The sequence below is a fragment of the Callospermophilus lateralis genome, chromosome 1 (genome assembly GCF_048772815.1).
Source record: "Callospermophilus lateralis isolate mCalLat2 chromosome 1, mCalLat2.hap1, whole genome shotgun sequence".
Classification (NCBI taxonomy): domain Eukaryota; kingdom Metazoa; phylum Chordata; class Mammalia; order Rodentia; family Sciuridae; genus Callospermophilus; species Callospermophilus lateralis.
The window spans coordinates 73784536-73805510 of record NC_135305.1 but is presented as its reverse complement, the minus strand read 5'-3'; the positions used below and the strand labels follow the sequence as shown (position 1 = coordinate 73805510).

General features: G+C 32.2%; 1 protein-coding gene across 1 annotated transcript in view; it reads left to right on the top strand.

The window, feature by feature from the left end:
- The window catches only part of Meox2 (mesenchyme homeobox 2), a 64667-nt gene extending 43987 nt beyond the window's left edge, over window positions 1–20680 (top strand). The window contains exons 2-3 of the mRNA XM_076863080.1: window positions 6252–6424; window positions 19341–20680. Coding sequence (XP_076719195.1) covers window positions 6252–6424; window positions 19341–19565 — 398 coding nt within the window. The 3' untranslated portion in view covers window positions 19566–20680. The remainder of the gene's footprint in view (window positions 1–6251; window positions 6425–19340) is intronic.
- Window positions 20681–20975: the final 295 nt, after the last annotated feature.

Genomic DNA, 20975 nt, shown 5'->3' with positions numbered 1-20975 from the left:
AATGAATGGGGTACATGTGGGGGGTTTGAATCCTCTTCACAACCTACCTAATTATTCTGCATATACTGCAATGCATGCATGTTATCTTCATTAACTCTCAAAGTCTGAACAAACTAGGACAGAGGTTGGCATTAATAATTTGCATTGCTTTAGAGGAGAGAAAGCATTGATATAGTGGCAGAATGTGGCAAGAATTTAAGAAAAAGAAACAAGAAGAATTTGATGTTTCTTGGTTAGATGCACAACCACGATCTTTTGTAGTCTGTGTTTTCTCTCTGGAATAAAACAAGAAGCATAATGTCAATTATGAGTATCTGCATCCAGTTTCTGAGCCTAGATATGTACAACAAAATCTACAAGTATAGATATGCCCAGAAAATATGTACTGGTTTGTTTTTGTATTAAATGCTTTGAAATTTGTAGTGAGAAGAGTTAAATCTATGTCAAATTTGACTCATGTAAATTGTATTAGATTACCATTGTGTGTCTTTGGCTTCTTTCAAGGATTTTTATGAAAAATATTGCCTTATTATATGTATTTGGAATTTTACAACATCAATTATGATTATTAATTTTATCAATTTATTTTGTGGACTTCACTTTGTACTTATGTTACAGAGGAGGAACTAAGGAGTTGACTATCTCCTTGCTACCAGTAATAATTACATAGTAAATGAATCACAGAAAGCAGAATAAAGAAATTAAAGTAAAATTAAGAGTTAGAATTACATTATTTAGAAGTAGAGGAACTCCACTCAGAATAAGTTGCAAGGTAAAACGGATGCATACATTGATGTCTACGAACAGTAGGGAATTAAAAGGAGTTATAGACTAAGTATCAATTTTAAATTGTCTAAACTTTCTATAACTGCCATTATAACAAAATTATAGACAAGAGAGAAGAAAGCAAAAAGAAAGCCTTTGTTATGATACTTGCCAGTCTATTCCAGGAATGCAATGCAAGGCCAAGTCAGGATCACCATGGACTCCAAGAAAGGGAGTAGACTTTAGAGACCTGGCTATTTAATTTTTATGTAAATTATGAGGCATCTGTTTTGAAATTTTTTGTATTCAATTAATGCTTAGTTTTTAAACTTGTATTAATTGAATAATAATCTTTTGCTATTTATCACATTCATTCTGTCTCCCTTCACATACTTCACACACTCACAGAGAGAGAGACACATGTTTGAACCTGTCTTATTTCTTTTATTTTTTTTTTGGTAAATTTAAAATTTTCATATTTTATGATGCATTAATATTAAGGTATTTTTGGAAATCTTAATTCTTTTCCCTTCTAAAATGCAATCTGAAAATATATACATTTTATAAAGCATTTCAAATCTTCATATTTTCCCCTTTAAATTGTGATTTTGTATTGCATGATTTGTTGTATAAGTTAGAAAATAAAGTATTTTTAAGTAATATTGACAGAATAAATTATACTAGAAGTTCATTAATCTCATTTTCAGAATTAATTGCATTTACAAGCCTAAATGTTTAAGGAAGAAGTCAAAGTTTTAAAATAAAAATGAAGCCTGACATATAAATGGTTTTAATCTATGTGCAATTCATCTTTCAATATAGCTCACCAAGTAAGAACTTTTTTGGTCTTATTAAAAATAAATAGGATATTTTCTATAAATTCTTTGTTCAAAACATACAATCATTACACAAATTTAGTAAAACTGATCAAACTTCAGTTTCACTGTACTGAAATTCATCTGTCTTATTTTGTCCCTGAGAATATGTTAGATAGTCCCACAAATAATCAAGGGACTAGGGAGCAGGGACGCCAGAGGTGGAAAGAGAACATCCACCAATGGACAATCACTGGACCTATGGGAGAATAGTGAAATCTTAAAGATAACTGTCATCATGATAATTCACTTTAAAAATCTATGGAAGTTACCTTTTTGTGATATGTAAATTTGGGTTGGCTTCATAAGAGAAACTGTTATTGTGCATGTTCATTTTAAAAATCAGAGGTACAAAAAGTAATGGGATTTGTTTTCAACGCTATTCTATTCTAGATCTAGCACAGTGGTTTTCAATTCCATTTTTTCCCCACCTTACACACCTCAGTATATTATAGATGCATTTATTAGTAATAGTAGTTCACTATGACTGTGATTCTCAAATCTGGAAAGTAGGTGATCAAGAGGATTTTAGCTGTCCTGAAGATTATTTATTTTGAAAAAAAAAATGGAGAGGCTTAAATGTCTACTCATTAAAAAGAGAGTAACAAGTTGGATGAATGCCCACAGGAAGGAGGTAACTTCCTGCTCAAATGTGAAAATTGCTAGCATTCATAAGATTATTTTATAAATTTTCCTATATACAGATGATTATTAGCTAGCTTGGTAAATAAATAGCAGAAGCTCTCTCATTGTGAATAGTCTACAAAACATTGATATAAGAAGTTGAAAAGACTAAAATATACTTACCCTTAGTATTCATACATTCTTCAGGATATGAAACAAGAATTCATTTTAGAACAAGTTATATAGATGTTCCATTACATTTTAATGCTTTACAGACATAGGTAAATTATGTTCTTCATTTAAACAAGTTAATAAAGTTTACCCAGAGTAGCCAAAAATACATTCGACCATACTTTATTCTCTTTTCTTAAAAAACATTCTGTGCCACGAGTGAACACACCAAGCCCTCACATCACTTGTCTTCCATAAAACATTATTGTCTTTTGGCGTCCTCTTGCACTAAGGGAAATAAAAAGTCACATGTGGAGAAGTTCTAAACTCTAGACAGAAATGATCCTTAGAGGGCAATTTTTATCCTCCACGGAAGTGTTGCAGACTTCTTCCATTAGCATAGTCCCAGGGAGCAAAAGGTCAGGGAACTGGGACTCCCAACCATACCTGAACACATAAGTCAACAATGGTGCACTCACAGGTGCATTAAAATATTGAGAGAGAGAAACAACAATTGCACTATTTTACCTTGGAATACCCTGTACAGATGGTGACATTTTGTTTGTGGTTGTAGGAAAGAAAGGAAGGCAGTTCCCCGATTTCCCCCTCAACACCTGCCATTTGGCATAGGATATGGGAGGCTGGCGAAAACGGAGGGTGCTTTGCCTCAGTTGAAACAGCTGGGAAACAGATGGAGGCTGATGTGAAATTTGCCAAAAGCTTTATCTAAACTTCGCACCCATTTTCCACCAATGAATAGCTTATCTGGTGATAACAGTAGATGTCTTGGAATCAGCAAATGATAAACTTTGGAAACTTAAAACAAAATAGGTTAAATGGTTTAAGGTCCCAAGATTAGGGGATATACAAGTCCAGAAATGCATTTCCAAATAAAGGCATGTTTCCAATAAAAGTGGGAGCATTCTGGGTGAAAACTGCAATAGAATCGTACACCAGGATAAAAGTGTCCACTGGATTCATCAACACTGGTGCTACCTCATCAATGTTGACATCCCTCTTAGGTGATACTGTCAGGAAGCACTTACCCACTCCTTGTCATATTAATTGCAATTTAATGACTCCTGTGATTATTGTCAATGTAAGTGTGCAAAGCTCACTTCATTTTAGTCATTGGATTTCACTTCATGAGCAACTTTGGTTCGAACTCCAGGCATTCAGTAAATTGTTTTTGGATTTAAGTGTTGAGGTATAGCCAGATTTTTGTTTAAATCCAGTCACTGAATACATAAACCTCCTGTTGTATATTTCTAGCTATAACGAATGCATATTTAGATCTTTTACATGGACTGTCCTTCCAAGCACTGGTCCATGTTTGGTGTGTTTGTTTGTGTGTATATGTGGTATTTATGAAGTACTTTTGAATATTGCAAAAGTTGGAGGAGATCAGTTTCAAAGAAACAAAAATAAATTCAAGTTAATAGGCTTTCTCAATGTGAATTTGTTCATTCATGCTTACATAAGGGAATGTGCTAACCATGAATCATTCAAATTGAATTGCTCATGAGAAAAAATATGCTGGCTTTGCCTTCAGTTTCCAGAGCTGCTTAACTAAAGGGGAAAAGAGCATTGTCTCCACATAAAGAATAATCAGCCACAGATTTCAGGCAGAGTGGCTCCAAATTGGCAAAGTTCTTTTTGCTCACGTGAGAACATGGATTCTTGTGAGAAGGGCTTGTTATTAGAATATTCTATGCTGTGACTGAATTTCCAGTCTGCCAGAACAACCCATGGGAAAATAATTTTATTTTTCAATCAATCATTTGGAAAATTTATCCACACAACTCCAGTATAGCTAAATGCTCCAACAGAGTGGATGTTGGCAATTATGTAGCTCAAAAAAAGTATGTGGTGGACTATAGTTCCACTCAGAAGCAGGTAGGTTTGCATTTGTAAGCAGATCTGAGAGCTCACACTTCAGCTATTATTTGACTCACCTGGTCCCAGTGGATTCTTATAAAATGAAATCAATCTCTGTGTGACATATCACAAAATACTTTTTTCACTAGAATAAAGCCCCACCTGCTTGCCAAGGTGGGGACCCAGTCAACACAGAGGTAAGTGACAAGCCCAGAAATGTGGTCAGTGAATGATGAAGAATTTTAGACAGTGCCAGTGCACCAGTCAGTGAAACACACTGTGATCGGGCAGAGGGAAAGGAGTGCCCAGTGTGCCAAGATGTTGATGCAAACGACTGGGGCTGCTGCAGGGCCTCAACAACTGTACATCTGGTCAGCTCAGACTCTGCTAAGAGTCAAAACAGAAGTGTTTACATTAAAGTGCCTTGTCTAGCACGTTTGCATTATGCAGGGCCCTCTCCAGTTTAGACTTCCTCCAAGCAGACAGAAAGGAAAAGAAGACTGAAAAAAAAAATTTTTTTTTTGTTTTTGTACTTCTTGGCATAATTAAGCATCACTGGATGAAAAAACAAATGTAGTTTAAAAGATAATGTATAAACCATACCACATTATATTTGTCAATTAAAAATAATCAAATGTCACTCTGTAACCTTTAGTTAAACATTTTTTTCCTGAATCACTTCTCTTGTTTGGGCTCATGGAAGAGCTATTTGTACTGCCACCTGAGAAACGTTTTGCACCTTGGGTGTACATGCTCAAAAAATTCGAAACCAGAAATAATTTTGATGAAAGCTCTAGCATTTCCTTTATCTTGATTATGTTGATATTTCACTGAAGAAAAAGGGAACTTGATTTACTAGAGCTGAGTCTGATTACTTCTTACTTGGTATATGCAGGAATTTTTTTTTTTCCATTATAGACACATTCTGTTCTTCAGTGTATTAAGAATGTCTTCTAACTTACATCTCAATAATATTATAAGGATAAATTAAATTAAATGCTATATGTTAATTATGTCTTGATCCCTGAAGAAAAAAGTTGGAATGAGATGCTTCAAATGATTATTGTTATTTTTATCTGGCCTTATAAGATTTGATGTTATGGATAGTTGATGCTAGATGTTGTGCAGCTTATGTTTACCATTTATACAACAAAAATGTATTTTAAAACTCTGCTCATCTTTTAAGTTACATGAACCCAATTTTATTTATGAGTTCCACATTGAACTAAGTATGCTACCCAATAAAAGAAGAGCATGGCTATTGTCAAGGCCATACTTACATAGCAATAAAAAGGCCAATAAGTACACGTGTACTTTTACATATGCTCAGGCTGAAAACTCAAAGTCCTCAAATGTCAATGTTCTAACATTAAAAAAATTCATTATTTACTTATTCTCTCTCTCTCTCTCTCTCTTAAAAAAACAAAAAACAACAACCCTACCAGTCTAGAATCCAAATGTTCAAATAGCCCATTTGTTAAACATTTTGTTGCTAAAATATTCACATAATAAGTTGCTACTTTTTTTTTTCAGGATTCTGTATTCAGTCTTACTTAGCTGTAAGTATTATTTGTTAAGACAAATTAGAGTTGTTTTCTGGCGAGTATTTGGCTTATTTTGTTATAATAATACCATATTATGAACAGTCAAAAATTCTTTTCATATTTTGAAAGAAGAAAATAAAATACTTCCCCAAACAGGCTATGAATTACTGGGTAGATTGAAAAAAAAAAAAAAAAAAAACAAGAAATGTTTCTTGCTCTGTTAAGATGAGATCAATCTTACTGTCTTTGCTCTCTGTTTGCCCCTTGTTCAGCTCGATAACTGGAAGTTCCTCAATAACAATAAATGATATGATGGCATGTGTTTCAGTGAATGCATTATCAGTAATCCTCTTTTTCTTTTCTTTCTTTCTTATTTTTTTTTTTTTAATTCCAGATTCCCAGGAAGGCAATTACAAGTCAGAAGTCAACAGCAAACCCAGGAAGGAAAGGACAGCTTTTACCAAAGAGCAAATCAGAGAACTTGAAGCAGAATTTGCCCATCATAATTATTTGACCAGACTGAGGCGATATGAGATAGCCGTGAATCTAGATCTTACTGAAAGACAGGTAATGCTGGACATTGTCATCACATGAGCTTTTAATTGCTTTGGGTCAACAATCTTTTTTGCCATTTTTGAAATACTTAGATCTGTGATTCTTAAATACCAATTTGGAAGACTGGTATACTATTCCATGATGAAGATTTTGTTCAGCAAAATGACAAAATCAGGGGCTGGGGATGTGGTTCAAGCGGTAGCGCGCTGGCCTGGCATGCGTGCGGCCCGGGTTCGATCCTCAGCACCACATACAAAACAAAGATGTTGTGTCCGCCGATAACTAAAAAATAAATATTAAAATCCTCTCTCTCTCTCTCTCTCACTCTCTCACTCTCTCTTTAAAAAAAAAAGACAAAATCAAAGATAATAAAATGTTATTTTAAAAAAAATTATGTAGTTTAGAAAGAATCCTTTATTCTCTTATGATAGCCTTCCTTATTTTTTATTTAAATATATTAGTTATTTTACATAATGATGGCATATGGTAAGGGATTTTTGTATGCTTATATTTAAAAATCTTCTTATTTGGAATATAAAAGTTAGTAACCCCATGTTAGTTTCCTGTACTGCTTAGGATATTGCATGCATGTTGCAGTGACTTATTAACCCTCAAATCTCAATGTTTTAACTTTAAATTTTTTTCATTATTTGTTTATTCTTTCTAAAAACGCTACCAGTGCAGTATCCCAAATACTCACTCACAGGCCCAATCTGACTCTCTGGAGTCTCAACATGTGGTGTCCCTGGTCACCACAGGAGGTAAGGAAGAGTGGAAGTTCATGCACTGACCTCTGAATGTTTTCACCTGGAAGTGACCCATGTCACTTCCATTTACACTCTGACGTTCAAGAATAGTTAAATGATGCAGCCTTGGTAGAGAAAGCCTGGGAAATAATGGAAGACCGGGGCACATAGATCATTGGTAATTATTTCTGTCTCATTATTCAAAATATATTTGTAATTGTACTGGTGTCATAATTCAAAATTCTGGTACCCACTTGAAGAACACTTTTAAATTATTAATGATCTGTGGACTTCAATTAAAAAGGCATAAATAATATTTTTAATTAAATTACTCTTTAGGTTCTTTTTCGGATTTTTGTGTTTTTCTGTTCTTTTTTGTGCTTTTGTTCCTTATTTTTTTGCATCAATGCTCACAGAGTACTTCTTGTACTGATTCTGATTCGTGCTGAAAGAATCTAGCCTACTGTTGGTGAACAGTTACTCATCTTTACAAAAACATTCTTGAAAGGAAATGCAAACATCTTTAGGGACAATGTGATTATGATTGGTACTCAGGGTTAGAATTTCATTTCCTCTTTCACTGTACATAACCTCCTCCAGGGGTCCCACTGGAACCAAGGAAATAGCAATAGGGTGTGGACAAATGAATACATAGTTTATGAGAGCAAGTTATTTTATCCAATTTCTTAAATCATCTTCTTTCTGTGAATTTTCAAATTTCAGCTTTGGTAGGTTATTTCTGGATAGTGGAAATATACAGAGGGACACTTTTATGTGGTTTTATTTATGGGCAGCTTACATTTTATTAAATATTTTGACTGGTACCTAAGTTATGGAACATATTTCCTTCCGTTGAATTTCACATACAAAGTTCCTTCTATAATTGTAGAGCATTTGGCACACTGGAAAGCAGGATCCAAAATCTACATCATCAGACTCTCTTTTATTTCTACTTATTTATTTTTTAACTGGTAACAGGAAAATAAAGGGGAGGCTGGTTTACACATTAATGCCCTTCTGTAAGACAGTGAACTCCAGGAAACGTAACCATGCTTTATAGAATATAAGAAGGAAATAAGAAACTAGAATTTACTTTCAATTTACAGAAACAACAAATGTTGTATGTGCTGTTAGCCAAGAGCAAAGTCAAGATTTTGTGTTTACTATTCCAAGATGTTTTATGGTTATCTTCCATCATTTGGTCACAGAACAGAAGCTTTGCTTTTGTCTAAGAATAATTTCTTTTTTAGAAGCAGTTCTATAAATCTGGCTTGAGGATTTGAAGGTATTTTGGACAGTTCTTCTTCTTAATTGACTTGACATGTTTGGGAAAGTTATAAGCAAAAATGTTATATGCATATATATATATACACATGCATACCCAATTTTAATCAGTTTTTTTACTTAAAATAATAATTTGTTTTAATATTATGTCAGTTAGCCTTAGTTTTATGACCAACCACCCCAAACATTAGTGGCTTCAAACAATAACCAACATTGAGTTTGCTCAGAATTCTGGAGTGAGATTTTTGGTTGGACTTGTCAGAATTTCACAGATCTCTCATGGAGCTGCATGCAACTGTCAGTTACTAAAAGCTGTTTGGGCCTCTGTTTGGACTGCTGGTCTCTTTTGCATATGGTTTTGTCTTCAAATAGGCTGGCCTGGTATTCTTCAGTGGGTAGTAGCAATATCCCTAGGACCACTGAGAATGAAAACTCCAACATGAGGGGCTTTTTCAGTTTCTGTTCATATCATATTTATTAACGTTCCATTGTTTAAAGCAAATCACCTCACATTAAGTGTCAATGTAGGAGTCACTGGAAACCATTCCTGAAATAATCTAACAGGCTACCAAGAAACAAAAAGTTGAGAAATAATTAAGTTCCAAAGGATTGAAAATTTGATATTGTGCAGAAGATGATTTTTAATTTTGTAAGTTTACATTTGCAGTTTTACACATTAATGTGAAAAGATGATGTACACATATGAAATCTAAACTCCTAATCAAGATTAAGTCTTTAGAGGATCAGTATGGATTGATAAGAAAAATAAATAAATTTTAATGAAAAATAATCTGAATGAAAATCCAAGATTTGCCACTTGGAACTGTGCATTCTCAGAGAAGTGACAATCTCCTTGAGGCACAGAATTAAGACTAAAATTTCCTGTTCTTTACTCAGAATTATATGTCACGATGGATATGAAAAAAAAAAAGTTTAACATAAACATGAAAACAGAACTATCACCCAGAGGGGAAATAACTTTGCTATGCAAGACATGTTGAATTAATTCATTTGTAATACAAATATTTGTTGAGCTGGTGCTAGAAGTAAAATTTAGTCAAAATAAGCTAGAGAAGAAAACACTAGAATGCACAGAAGAGACAACAAATTGAACAAGCAGTAACAATTAGGATGAGTACTGAACGTCACTAAAGAGGGCTGAATGGAAAAATATTCCTTATTATGTCAAATTTTAGTTTTACTAACATATTATTCCATATTTCTGTGTTCATAAAGTAATTTAAATTAGAATCTTAAAGCTTTATTTTTATTTTCTGGGCTACATATTGCTGTGCTGAGCTTATCTAAAAATATATGGTGTGCTTCAACCATCAATATTGCTGTTTTAAGTATTCTATTTTTAGCAGACAAAAAATAAAAGTTGTACATATTAATGGGGAACCATGTAATATTTGATGCATTTATTTATCATTTATCTATCTATCTATCTATCTATCTATCTATCTATCTATCTATCTATTTATCACTTATTTATGGTGAAAACTTACAAATTTTTTCTTCTAGCTTTTTGAAATGTACATTACATAACTGTAGTGTAGTCACCATACTGTGCAACAGTACCTCAAAGTCTCTTGCTTGTATATAATTGTATCTCTAATTTTGCTGTTCTTGAACATTCAAAGGCAAATTCCTCCAAAATGCCAGCAGGTGTTTAACCCAGTGAAATATCTTCTTTTTGTTTTTTGGAGGTTGGGCTTCTAAAGTTATAGTAATTGAATTATAAAATAAATTGTTTTAAATATATCTTCTTTAAATTGGGGTACAGCTTGTCTTACTCCATTGGGGCTACTATAATAAAATGCTATAATATATAACGTATTACATATAATATTATATTGTATATAATAGTATTATATATTATATCATAATATGATGATTATATCAATAATATTATAAATGTTATAATTATTATGAATATTCTAATAATTTTATATAATATAATGATATAATTATTAATGTAATATAATATTATAATTATTATAAATATTGCAATTTTAATTATAGAATTATAATAACATGATTTTATAACAAAATAATTATATAAAGCATAATACTTGCTTACACACATTAGAAATTTTTAAAGCTCTAGAGGGTGGAAAGTCCAAGATTAAGAAAGGCACTTGCAAGTTCAGTGTCTGGTGAGAGACTGCTTCTGCATAGATGGTTCTCTTTTTATTCTAGTTTCACATGGTTCATGGGGCTAGCTAGCTATCTGAAGTCTCCTTTATAAGGGTGATAATCCAGTAATAAGTGATCTTCTCTGAAGATCTAATCATCTTCCAAAGATGGTGTTCCTAATGCCATCACCTTGAAAGTTAGGATGTAAACATAGGAATTTTTGTGCAATAAACATCCAGACCATAATACAGGTATTCCATTATTTTTATTTTGTTCTCATATCATAAATGCTTATCTGTGTAATCCATATCTTGGCCTCATATATTCCTTAAAAACAAGTTCATATATGATTTCCACATGTAAACTGTTTTGACAATAAATGTATATCCTTTTAGTCATTTTGCAAGATTTATTTTTCCACACCTTAAAATAATATGAAATTTAGTAAAGTAAATTAAATGTACGCACCAAAAATATTAAATCTAATTTACATTGTTCAGTGTCTCTTAGCGTTGGTAGTATTCTTTAAAATATTTTTCTTGACTGATGGAACTTTCATGTTGAAATGAAGTGACAGAAGTCATACACACACACACACACACACACACACACACACACACACATACATACCATGTAAAGGGGAAAAAACAACACATTTTAAATCATCTAAATCTATGGAGAATGCTTCAGAGAAGTAATTTTCTCCAGTATGAAAACTTACTTTATAACCTGAACTGGTTTTTAACATACTTTCATGTAAAAGTTTGATGTGATTGCCTATAAAACATGTATTCCTACAAGCTATAAATTATTTGTAGCTACCCCTGATTCATTTATATCATGATCAGTATACCTGCCACACATTTTATGATAGACCACATTTATGTCATTATAAAGATATGTAATAATGATCAGCTGTTCTTTTATAAAAGTCATATACGTTAAAACCTTACATATCATTCAAACTTGAATTTTCCAATTCCCATCTGAAGAACAGTCATAAAATCTCATGAAGTAGTCAAACTCAGATTTGTGTCTTCCATAATCAATGTCAGGGAGTCTATAATTCTTTTTTTATAATCTATAATTCTCTTTGAACATCATTTGGTCCAAAAAGAAGGAAAAGGGAGGGTTTTCCTAATTCCATGCTAGCAAATAGGTATGAAAGAAAATTATTTTATGTTAGATGAAAAGAGAGACCCTAAGAAAACGGTTAAATGTTTAATCATACAAAACTGTTTTGTTGTTTTATGGGTTAGAAATCACTCCAGTAGTCCGTTAGTGTCTACCATGCAGTTTCCACTTTACAACATATTCTCACATAGTCTTTACAATAAATGACAAATAATCTCTAATTGTCAGGGTAATTTAGAACTTTTTGCAGAGCCAGTCACTAAAAGGCCTCTTCTCACAAGTATTTTTAAGTTGGACAAACATTTTATTTTTTCTATCCAGAAGAATTTGGAGAAAGCTCCTGTTGGATTTTTAATATCTCATAGTGGGAAGAAGGAAGACAGCAGCTGCATGAGAGTATACATAGACTGGTTAAATGGACATTTTCATAGAGTTAAGGCTGCCAAATATAGAAGCAGTATGAGATTCTTCTACTTTATAAAACATTCTCACAGAGCTAATCAAAGGCTCCATGTTGTAGATTTGTAAACTAGCTTAAATTACTGGAATAAACAGACTGATTCAGGATACCTATTCCAAGATCAATGGAAAAATATCACCTTGTTGGATAAGATTTCACTAGTAGAAATGAGAGACATTATATTTTGTTTGTTACCCATAAATTGTTAAATGGCCTAATGCCAAGGATTTTCAGAATAGCCATTCATTTTTTGGATGTCTAGAGGAGATTTGTGTGTGTGTGTGTGTGTGTGTGTGTGTGTGTGTATGTGTATGCCAAGTGTCTAGTAGTTTTTCCTTTTGCTCCAACATGTTTTACATAGTCCTTCTTCTTCACAGGTTTATTTCTATACATTTATATGAATACACTGAGTCATTAATTTATTGTCTCCATGACCAGACATATTGTTGATTCAAGATAATCTAAGAATATCTGTGTAGTCAATGATTTAGAATATTCTTTCCTTTCTTTACAGCAGTATTTAACAGTTACCTGGAGTATTATTAAGGTGTTTTCCTTGTTTAACTCATGGTGTTTCAGATATTTAGAAAGGTTAAATCTGATTTGACTCCAACTGGAGAAATAAGCTTAGCATAAGTTGGAGGGGATAATAGTGGTGTAAGAGAAAGAGTCTTGGTTTGGGATGAGAGATATTTCTGATAATTCTGTTTTTTTTTTAATAACTAATATATATCAATGTTATGGATGGACCCTAAGAGCAAAACTCAAAATTACCTTTGATTCAGAAAAAAATAGGATATATGAGAGGTAACTTAAAAAAGGTCAGTAATAAAGCAAAATCTACACAGAGTTAATCAATGTTTCAACCCTTTCCTAAATCCGAAATATTATATGTAAAAGACTAAGAAATAAGCAATTGATCCCTAGTCATTTACAAATTAAATATGCATATTGGAAATAATATGGAAAAAGAAACCTGAGTAAAATAAGATCCTAAGTTATTGAACTGCACTTGAGAATATATAATCCATTTTCTTTTAAAATGTTATTGTTTTCCTCCTTGGATAGATGATATACATACAGAAAGCCATGCACATATACATACAAATATACATACCTGCGTATACATATGCAAGAATATATTTATATGTAATATATATCTGTACATATGAACCTTTCAAATAAATAAGAAATAATCAACAATACTTTTCAAATAAAAGCTCATTTATTTGAAAAGCTCATATATACCGATATATAGTATATATGTGAATATATTCTAACATACATATACATAGGTATGTATATATGTGTGTGTGTATATGTATATATATGGCTTTCTATATGTCTGTCATCTATCCAAGAAGAGAAAATTTGTAAATGATTAGGGATCAGTGCATTATATATTGAGAAGCTAGTGTGAATTTTATGTTGCCTTTAATTTTAACAAGATTTTTCCTATTATCTTCACAAGTATATAGAGAAGTACATGCAAATGTTCTGTGACATCTATAAAATAATAAATCCAGGTCTAAAAGAACTGGCAATTTCTGGAGACTTGGCAATAAAATACATTCTATCAATCTTCATTCTCCATATCCCCATGACTCCTCATATAAAAACTCATAAGTACGTTTAATTTAGAATAGATTTTGAACTTTTAATTCCTTTATCAGTTTTAATTTTTATTTTTGTAGTTGTAATTTTGTATTTTTGTATATATGGAATTATTTATTTGATTTGTGAGTTTTTCCTGGCTTTTGAAATTGTTGACTATTTTTGAGAATCAGTGTGTATGAATTTGATAGTAATAATTGTCTTTATAAATTTGTTTAGTAATTCAAATATAGAAGAAAAGTGTCTAGTTTTGATATTTTCACTCAATTTGCTAGTCATTTACTTATGATATACTTAGGTAAACAATATTTTACTTATACTAATTGAAAGATGTATAAAAAGTAAGGTTAGGAGTAATGAAATTACACTGTTATTTGATATTAATGAAATAGACCCTGTGAGTTGAATTTCATCAACTGTGACAGAAAGAGGAATAATTACTAGCATTTTCTATCAATCCTCTAACAATTTTTGTTCATCATGTGAATGCTACTTTAGATTCTTTTTTTTTGGAAAAAAGAATGAGATCCATAATATTAACATGTAATAATGTCCATATAAGACTAAAATTAATTATAGAGAATTCCATTTGTGGCCTCCCACAAAAGAGTTTCCATTCAGTATATGACTTGCCTATAGCTAATGTGTATTGTTTGCTTAAAAACATGAGAAATAGTTAAGAAACTCAGTGAGATCCTGTCTCTAAAATAAAATACCAAATAGGGTTGGGGATGTGGCTCAGTGGTGGATTGCCCCTGAGTTCAATTCCCGCACCATCCCCACCCCACCCGCCACAAAACACTCAAAATACCAAACTTTTACTATTCACTAAATTAGTGAGCCTGTTCATAAGAACTATTAATAGAGAAAAAAGAGGCTTCAGAACTGAAAGTTATAGAGGCAGGAAAATGCTGTCATCGATGTTGTGCTGTAATGGAGGACAATGGTGAGATGCATCACCACAATCAAGAATTCACTGGGCAGCATGAAACTTGTCCTAACTCCCCTCTCCACCCCACCCCCAAAACATACCAAAAAAGCACAATATATTCCAACCAAGTGTACTGCTGTAGAAACAGCAGAGTCCACTAGGAGCTCCAACATGCTTCTTAGAAGTAGCTGAAGGATTTCTTCTAATCAGATATAAATTTATTCAAATAGACAGGGCAGAGGCTTTCTTTCCTTAATTTCTTGTACGTAACATAAAGCATTCGTGATTCTAATTTCTCAGTTCCACTACTGACTTTGCCACTGAATTATCTGGGAGGGTTTTTCTTGTGCCTATTTAGAGTGGGTTTACTAGATAACTGCCATGAACAAATTTAATCACCAAGGATGTAATCATTAAATCTGAAAATTTTGTTTAATTATTCTTTGCATGTTTTCACATCTTAAAGATGTGAATAAATATTTGTTAGACAGTGTCTACAATATTTCAAGATAAAAATGGAAACAGTTGGAATATTAAATCTATGAATTCCAGATGTTTGGAAACAACTGAATATGTCACTGAAATTTTCAGTTTTCATCCAGATGTTTGGTGTTATGTCTATTTGTTCTTTCAAAAGGCAGACATTTATGGTATTACATAAATATGGGTTAGAGCATTATATAGGTAGAAATTTCTAAAAATCTATTTTCCTCTGGATAACTTAGTAAATTGTGTGATAGTACAGTTTTATATTTAATTATTGTTTTTGTGATATATTTTGAAACCTAAGAAAACAGGTATAAATTTATATATAGAAAGCTGTAATATAAATGACTAAATCAGTTAAATAAAGATCTAAATCAATAGTTCACCAATGGCAACAATAATATTCCTTTACAATATTTTTGTGAGAGACAAAAATATTTTTTCTGAATTCTCTCATCACTCAAGCAAATTAATAACAGAAAAATTATTTTGGCTGCCTTTTTCTGTAAAAAGAGTCAAGATAGGATTAAATATTTTTGTACTTAATTAAAGAGTAGTTTGATCAAACAGACATTGTAAACACTAAATAGTTTGTTGATCACAGGAGAAATGAGACATAATAAAAAGATGTTCTGGAAATTAAAGTCTGGAATTGTACAATTTAAGTATTAGCTATCATGACAATAAGCTATTATACCTTTTAGTTATTTTTTGTTATGAAGATTTTGTTGAAAAATTATGTGCCCACAGAGCTATAATAGAATATAAGATTTGGTTCATACTGCCGTGATTTCATGAAAATAAAATAACATTTCTTATTACTCAAATTTTGGGATAAAGGCTTTAATTTTAACCATCCTATATGACAAAACACAATTTATATGGGATTTTACATTAGATTTATGCTTGAAAAAAGAAATATTATTAAAAATACCCTTATGTGTCTTGTAAGTTCTAGAATAGTTGTATAACAGAAGATACGATTGACTTGAAGCACAAATAAAACAATCATAGTTCACAAAATTCATGTATCATGATCAAAGATTTCAATTTTGAGTTTCAATTATATATAAAATACTTAGTTGTATATGAAATATTTGATAATAATTTCCAAGAACCTAGTGTTCTACCCTGGATACTAGGGTAGAGAAATTCAAGCAAATTAATAACAGATTAATAACATCCTGTGAGCTCAGAAGGCTCACAGGATGCCAAGAACTTCAACAGCATGCGATTCCCAGAGAAAAGGAATTCCTATCTATAATTATGTGGCAACAGCAGTGTGGGGCAAGGAGAGGAGTGGTAGAGCTCTCTGCCGTGTCCTAGAGCCCTGGGAGAATCTCCTAACAAGATGTGCCAGTGACACCAATTACAACAGCAGCAGTTCAAGAATATTCTGTAAAGTCTGGAGCTACCCATTATACATCTCAGTATATACCTAATGCCTCCTATACAACCAGCTAAGTACCTGTTATGAAGTTTCCCTTTTCTTAACAGTATGAATTCCTTAAGTGCAGGACTATGTTTTATTGATTTATGCACTCCTTCTCTGACCCCTCTCATCTTTGGTTTAACTTAGTGCCAGTTATTGGATATTCAGTAATGCTTTTAAATGTATGAATGAATAAATAATGACCAACTCATCCAAAAGATATGAGATTATTTTCACTCTACACAATTTTATAAATTGAAATTGTTGTATGAAATGTAAATTTTAATAGAAAGCATTAGAATACTTAATTTTTATAAAATGAAATGTAAAGTACCTGGAAATTATGCTTTTGTCAAGAACAACAACAACAAAAAACTCTTTTAAAAAAAATTTCAGCCAATGAAGCAGGATTCATGAAGTGATACTAAATTAAAGTATAACATTTTTATCTATAAATCTAATGTGATATTATTATAAAGTCTCTTTATAAATCTACTGTGCTATTATTCTAGAAGCAATATTGATTTATATTTTGGATTACTTTTATTGCTAATACTACATTGCTAATATGGAAATGTAGGGTTTTTTTTCAAAAAAAGAAAATTTCCTTGCCTATTTTAGTTCATCTCATTATTTTATAATATATTGGATAATAAATCTGGGTGCCATGACTTCTAGAGATCTTCACCATTCCTTCCATTTCTGGAAGATGAGTCTATTATGTGATTGCTGCTGTTTTTGTCCCATTACTAACTTCATGGAGTTCCAATATCCAATATATAATCTCACCCTTAAAGAAAATAGTATAAGGAATTAGAATTAAGATGTATCATCAAATGCTTTCACCTGCACATATATATCCATATATATGTATATATTAACATATTTACATGTGCATATCTATGTGTGTATAAATGTATATATAAACATCTCTGTGTCTGTGTGTGTGTGTGTGTGTATATATATATATATATATATATATATATATATATATATATATATATATCATGGAAAACCATGAAATCTTCTCTCAGTCTATTTTTGTTTTTAAAGGTACAATTCCACATGGTAGACAGAAAACACAAAGTAGACAAAAGTATTTCTAAAATCAATACCACACTCTTACTCTTTCTCATTTAAACTTGCACATTTTATACCTGTATTACAGAATTACTATACTCTTTATCCTAGAAAAGGAAATAAGTGCAGAATTTAAGAGATCTGTTCCTCTTATTCTGCAAAGATTATTTTGACTGACTGTTCAACTTTTGGTGACAGTGATGATGATGGAAATGACTTATATGTTTCTTCCATCTGGAATTGTTGATGGAGAAAATCTCCCTATTGAGAATCTTGAAGGGCTCATTATTCCAGTATTACAAATATGAAAATTGAGGCAGAGAGAAGTATAATTTTCTCAAATTCACACAAAAACTCAGAAGTGAAGCCAAAAGTAGGACCCAGCTCATGTGGAACAGATCTAACGCAACATGCAATGTCAAGCTTGCAAAGGTAATTAAACTGAGTAGTATAATTACCTAAATTATAGCACAGGAAAATTCAGTGTCATATTTACAAACCTAATTATATCAAGTATGAGAATTACCTGAATGATAGTAATCATATGGATGGAGTTCACATACTTTATATGCTTTATTTAAAAAAAACTAAATATTTTAAAAATAGCAGTTTGAAATATAGCAGGACCCAAAGTGGGGAAAAAGCCCCAGAATCTGGAACAAAACAAGTCCCTAGGTTATATCTTGGTATGACATTTTCCATCTGCATAATCTTAGGCAACTCATTTAACCTTTGTCTCAACTTCCTCATCTGTAAAATAAAAATAATGCTATATTATATAGAAAAGTAGTAGAAATAATGCAGCTATCAGTACAGGTATGCCTCGTATACCCAAGTAGGGATAAATAAAAGGCAACTACTGAGACTTTTGGTTAGGGGTAGTAATCATATGTGAACACTCACCAACCAGTTGTTTTAGAGTTTGCGGCACTAAGGATTGAACTCAGGACCTTGCACATATCAGGCAAGTGAGTTGCCACTGAGGTATACCATCAAGTCCTTCCATCAGTTAGCTTTTAATCAATCTGTCTTACTGTATTTTCTTATCCATTGTTGTCAAATGGATTCATAAATGTATGGGAAATACATAAGGTATTCTTTCAATTATGGCCCCAAAGGAAACCAACAAAAGTCCAGATTGAGAAATGTCTCAGTTCGATATTTCATCCAAATAGCACTTCTAATGGAATAGAAAGGCCTTTCAGACAGCTTCTTTGTAGTTCCCCAAGCGTATTTTAAACTGACTTAGGTATTGACACATAGATGGCAAGGCAAAGAAGTACGTGGGAAGGTGGGGAAACTTTGACTAGACAAATATAGAAATTCTTTAGAGAATCAATCTTGTTGGATGAGCTTTCATGATAGAGTTCTTTCTCATCTGTTTATATCTTTATTATGTATATTGAAAAATATGAAGTACAGTTGTTGGCACATTCTGAGAGCTTAAGAAATATTACTGTGGCCTTGCAACATGATTAAATTCAATGTTGAATCATTTTTATCACTACTGTTTTATGGAGGTCTGGTATAGACCTTTGAAGCACTGTTTTTTCATCAATGCCAAATAAGAGAGCAACGTGTCATTTTAACTCTCTTTATGTTGTTTCCTTTCCTGCTTCAAGGTGAAAGTGTGGTTCCAGAACAGGAGAATGAAGTGGAAGAGGGTAAAAGGAGGACAACAAGGAGCTGCAGCTCGAGAAAAGGAACTGGTGAACGTGAAAAAAGGAACACTTCTCCCGTCAGAGCTTTCAGGAATTGGTGCGGCAACCCTCCAGCAGACAGGGGACTCGCTAGCAAATGAAGACAGTCATGACAGTGATCACAGCTCAGAGCACGCACACTTATGATCCACATAGAGAGGACCAGCTCCATTCTCAGGAAAGAAATGTTGTGACGGCAAGCCTTACCCAAACATCGTTTACACAGAGAGGACTATGGCAGTGGTGTTTAATGTTAAGTTCAGGCATCGCAAGTTTGTTTCATGATTTATAGAGAGTTTACACTAAGGGCCACTTATTGAGGATGCTTCCACAGTGAAGATGGAGAAGGTGGACTTGCTTTGAATATTGCATATATGTTTGGTCATCATAAGTATGACAGTGAGCAGGTGTGGGTTTGCTTTTGCTTGCACTGAAAAGTAAATTGCTATCAAGAGCAAACTAAGATGCCTGCAAAGTGAAGATCTGAAGATGAACTTTCTTTGAACATTCCAAATGTACAAGGTCATTTTTGTGACAGTGGGCAGGTATTTGCTTTTGCTTGCACTGATAATTAAATTGCTATCAAGAAAAATCATGAAGTATTTTATCCTGAACAGCCACAGTGCCTGAAATCACCAAGTGGATAAAACATGTATTTTAACTCTGTATATATTACCCTTAAGTCATTTTCCTGTCTTCACTAATTTTAGCAATGCATTCATATTAGCTGATGAAAATAGCCACTCACATTGAAAACCAGAACCAGCTTCTTGTATGTTTTATACATTTCGTCATTCAGAGACGATCAGTATATGCTTACTTGTGTTCCAGTAGAAAAAAATATGGTAGAGTCTGATAGGACATATTCTTGTACCACAGACAAAACAAATCTTATGTTGCATCTACTATCAACTGCTGCTAATACATTATTTTAAAACTTGCCTTGCTCCTCAACTCTTCCTATCTTATATCTTGAAAAATTTTTAGGATCATAGGCAAATCAGTTACCTTGCAGAGGGAGCTTTGTATGGCAGACATTGTCTGATTTTATTTCTATACCATTTTAGTTGTTATTAATATGATTTAATGAATAAGGAAAAGTTTTCTTCTTGATTGGAAGTGGTGTTAAACATGATGAAAAACAAAATTTTGAATGTCTTCAAATTTAATTCCATAAAATATATTATTTTTTAATATGTGATGTATTCAAGCAGAACAACTTTTGTATTTTGTAAAAAAAAAAAAAGTGTTTAATAAATGATCCTTTGTAAATAATGTTGGCCTCCCTACTGTGATTTCTTGAATATTTAGAAATTTTCATTTCAATGTCTAAGAAAGACTCAAATTCATCTCTTAAGTAAACTCACATGATCAAAATTAATGTCATTTACATTTTTCATTTCTGGATATTTTTATTATGATGGGGAAAATTAATTTTAGATAATCAAAAAACATCTAAGAATAGGCATATTTAATAAGAGATTTCCCTAATTTAAGGAAATAAAATTATGTATGTGTTTTTGAATTGAAAAGTAGAAGAAAAAGTGAAAATCAGCA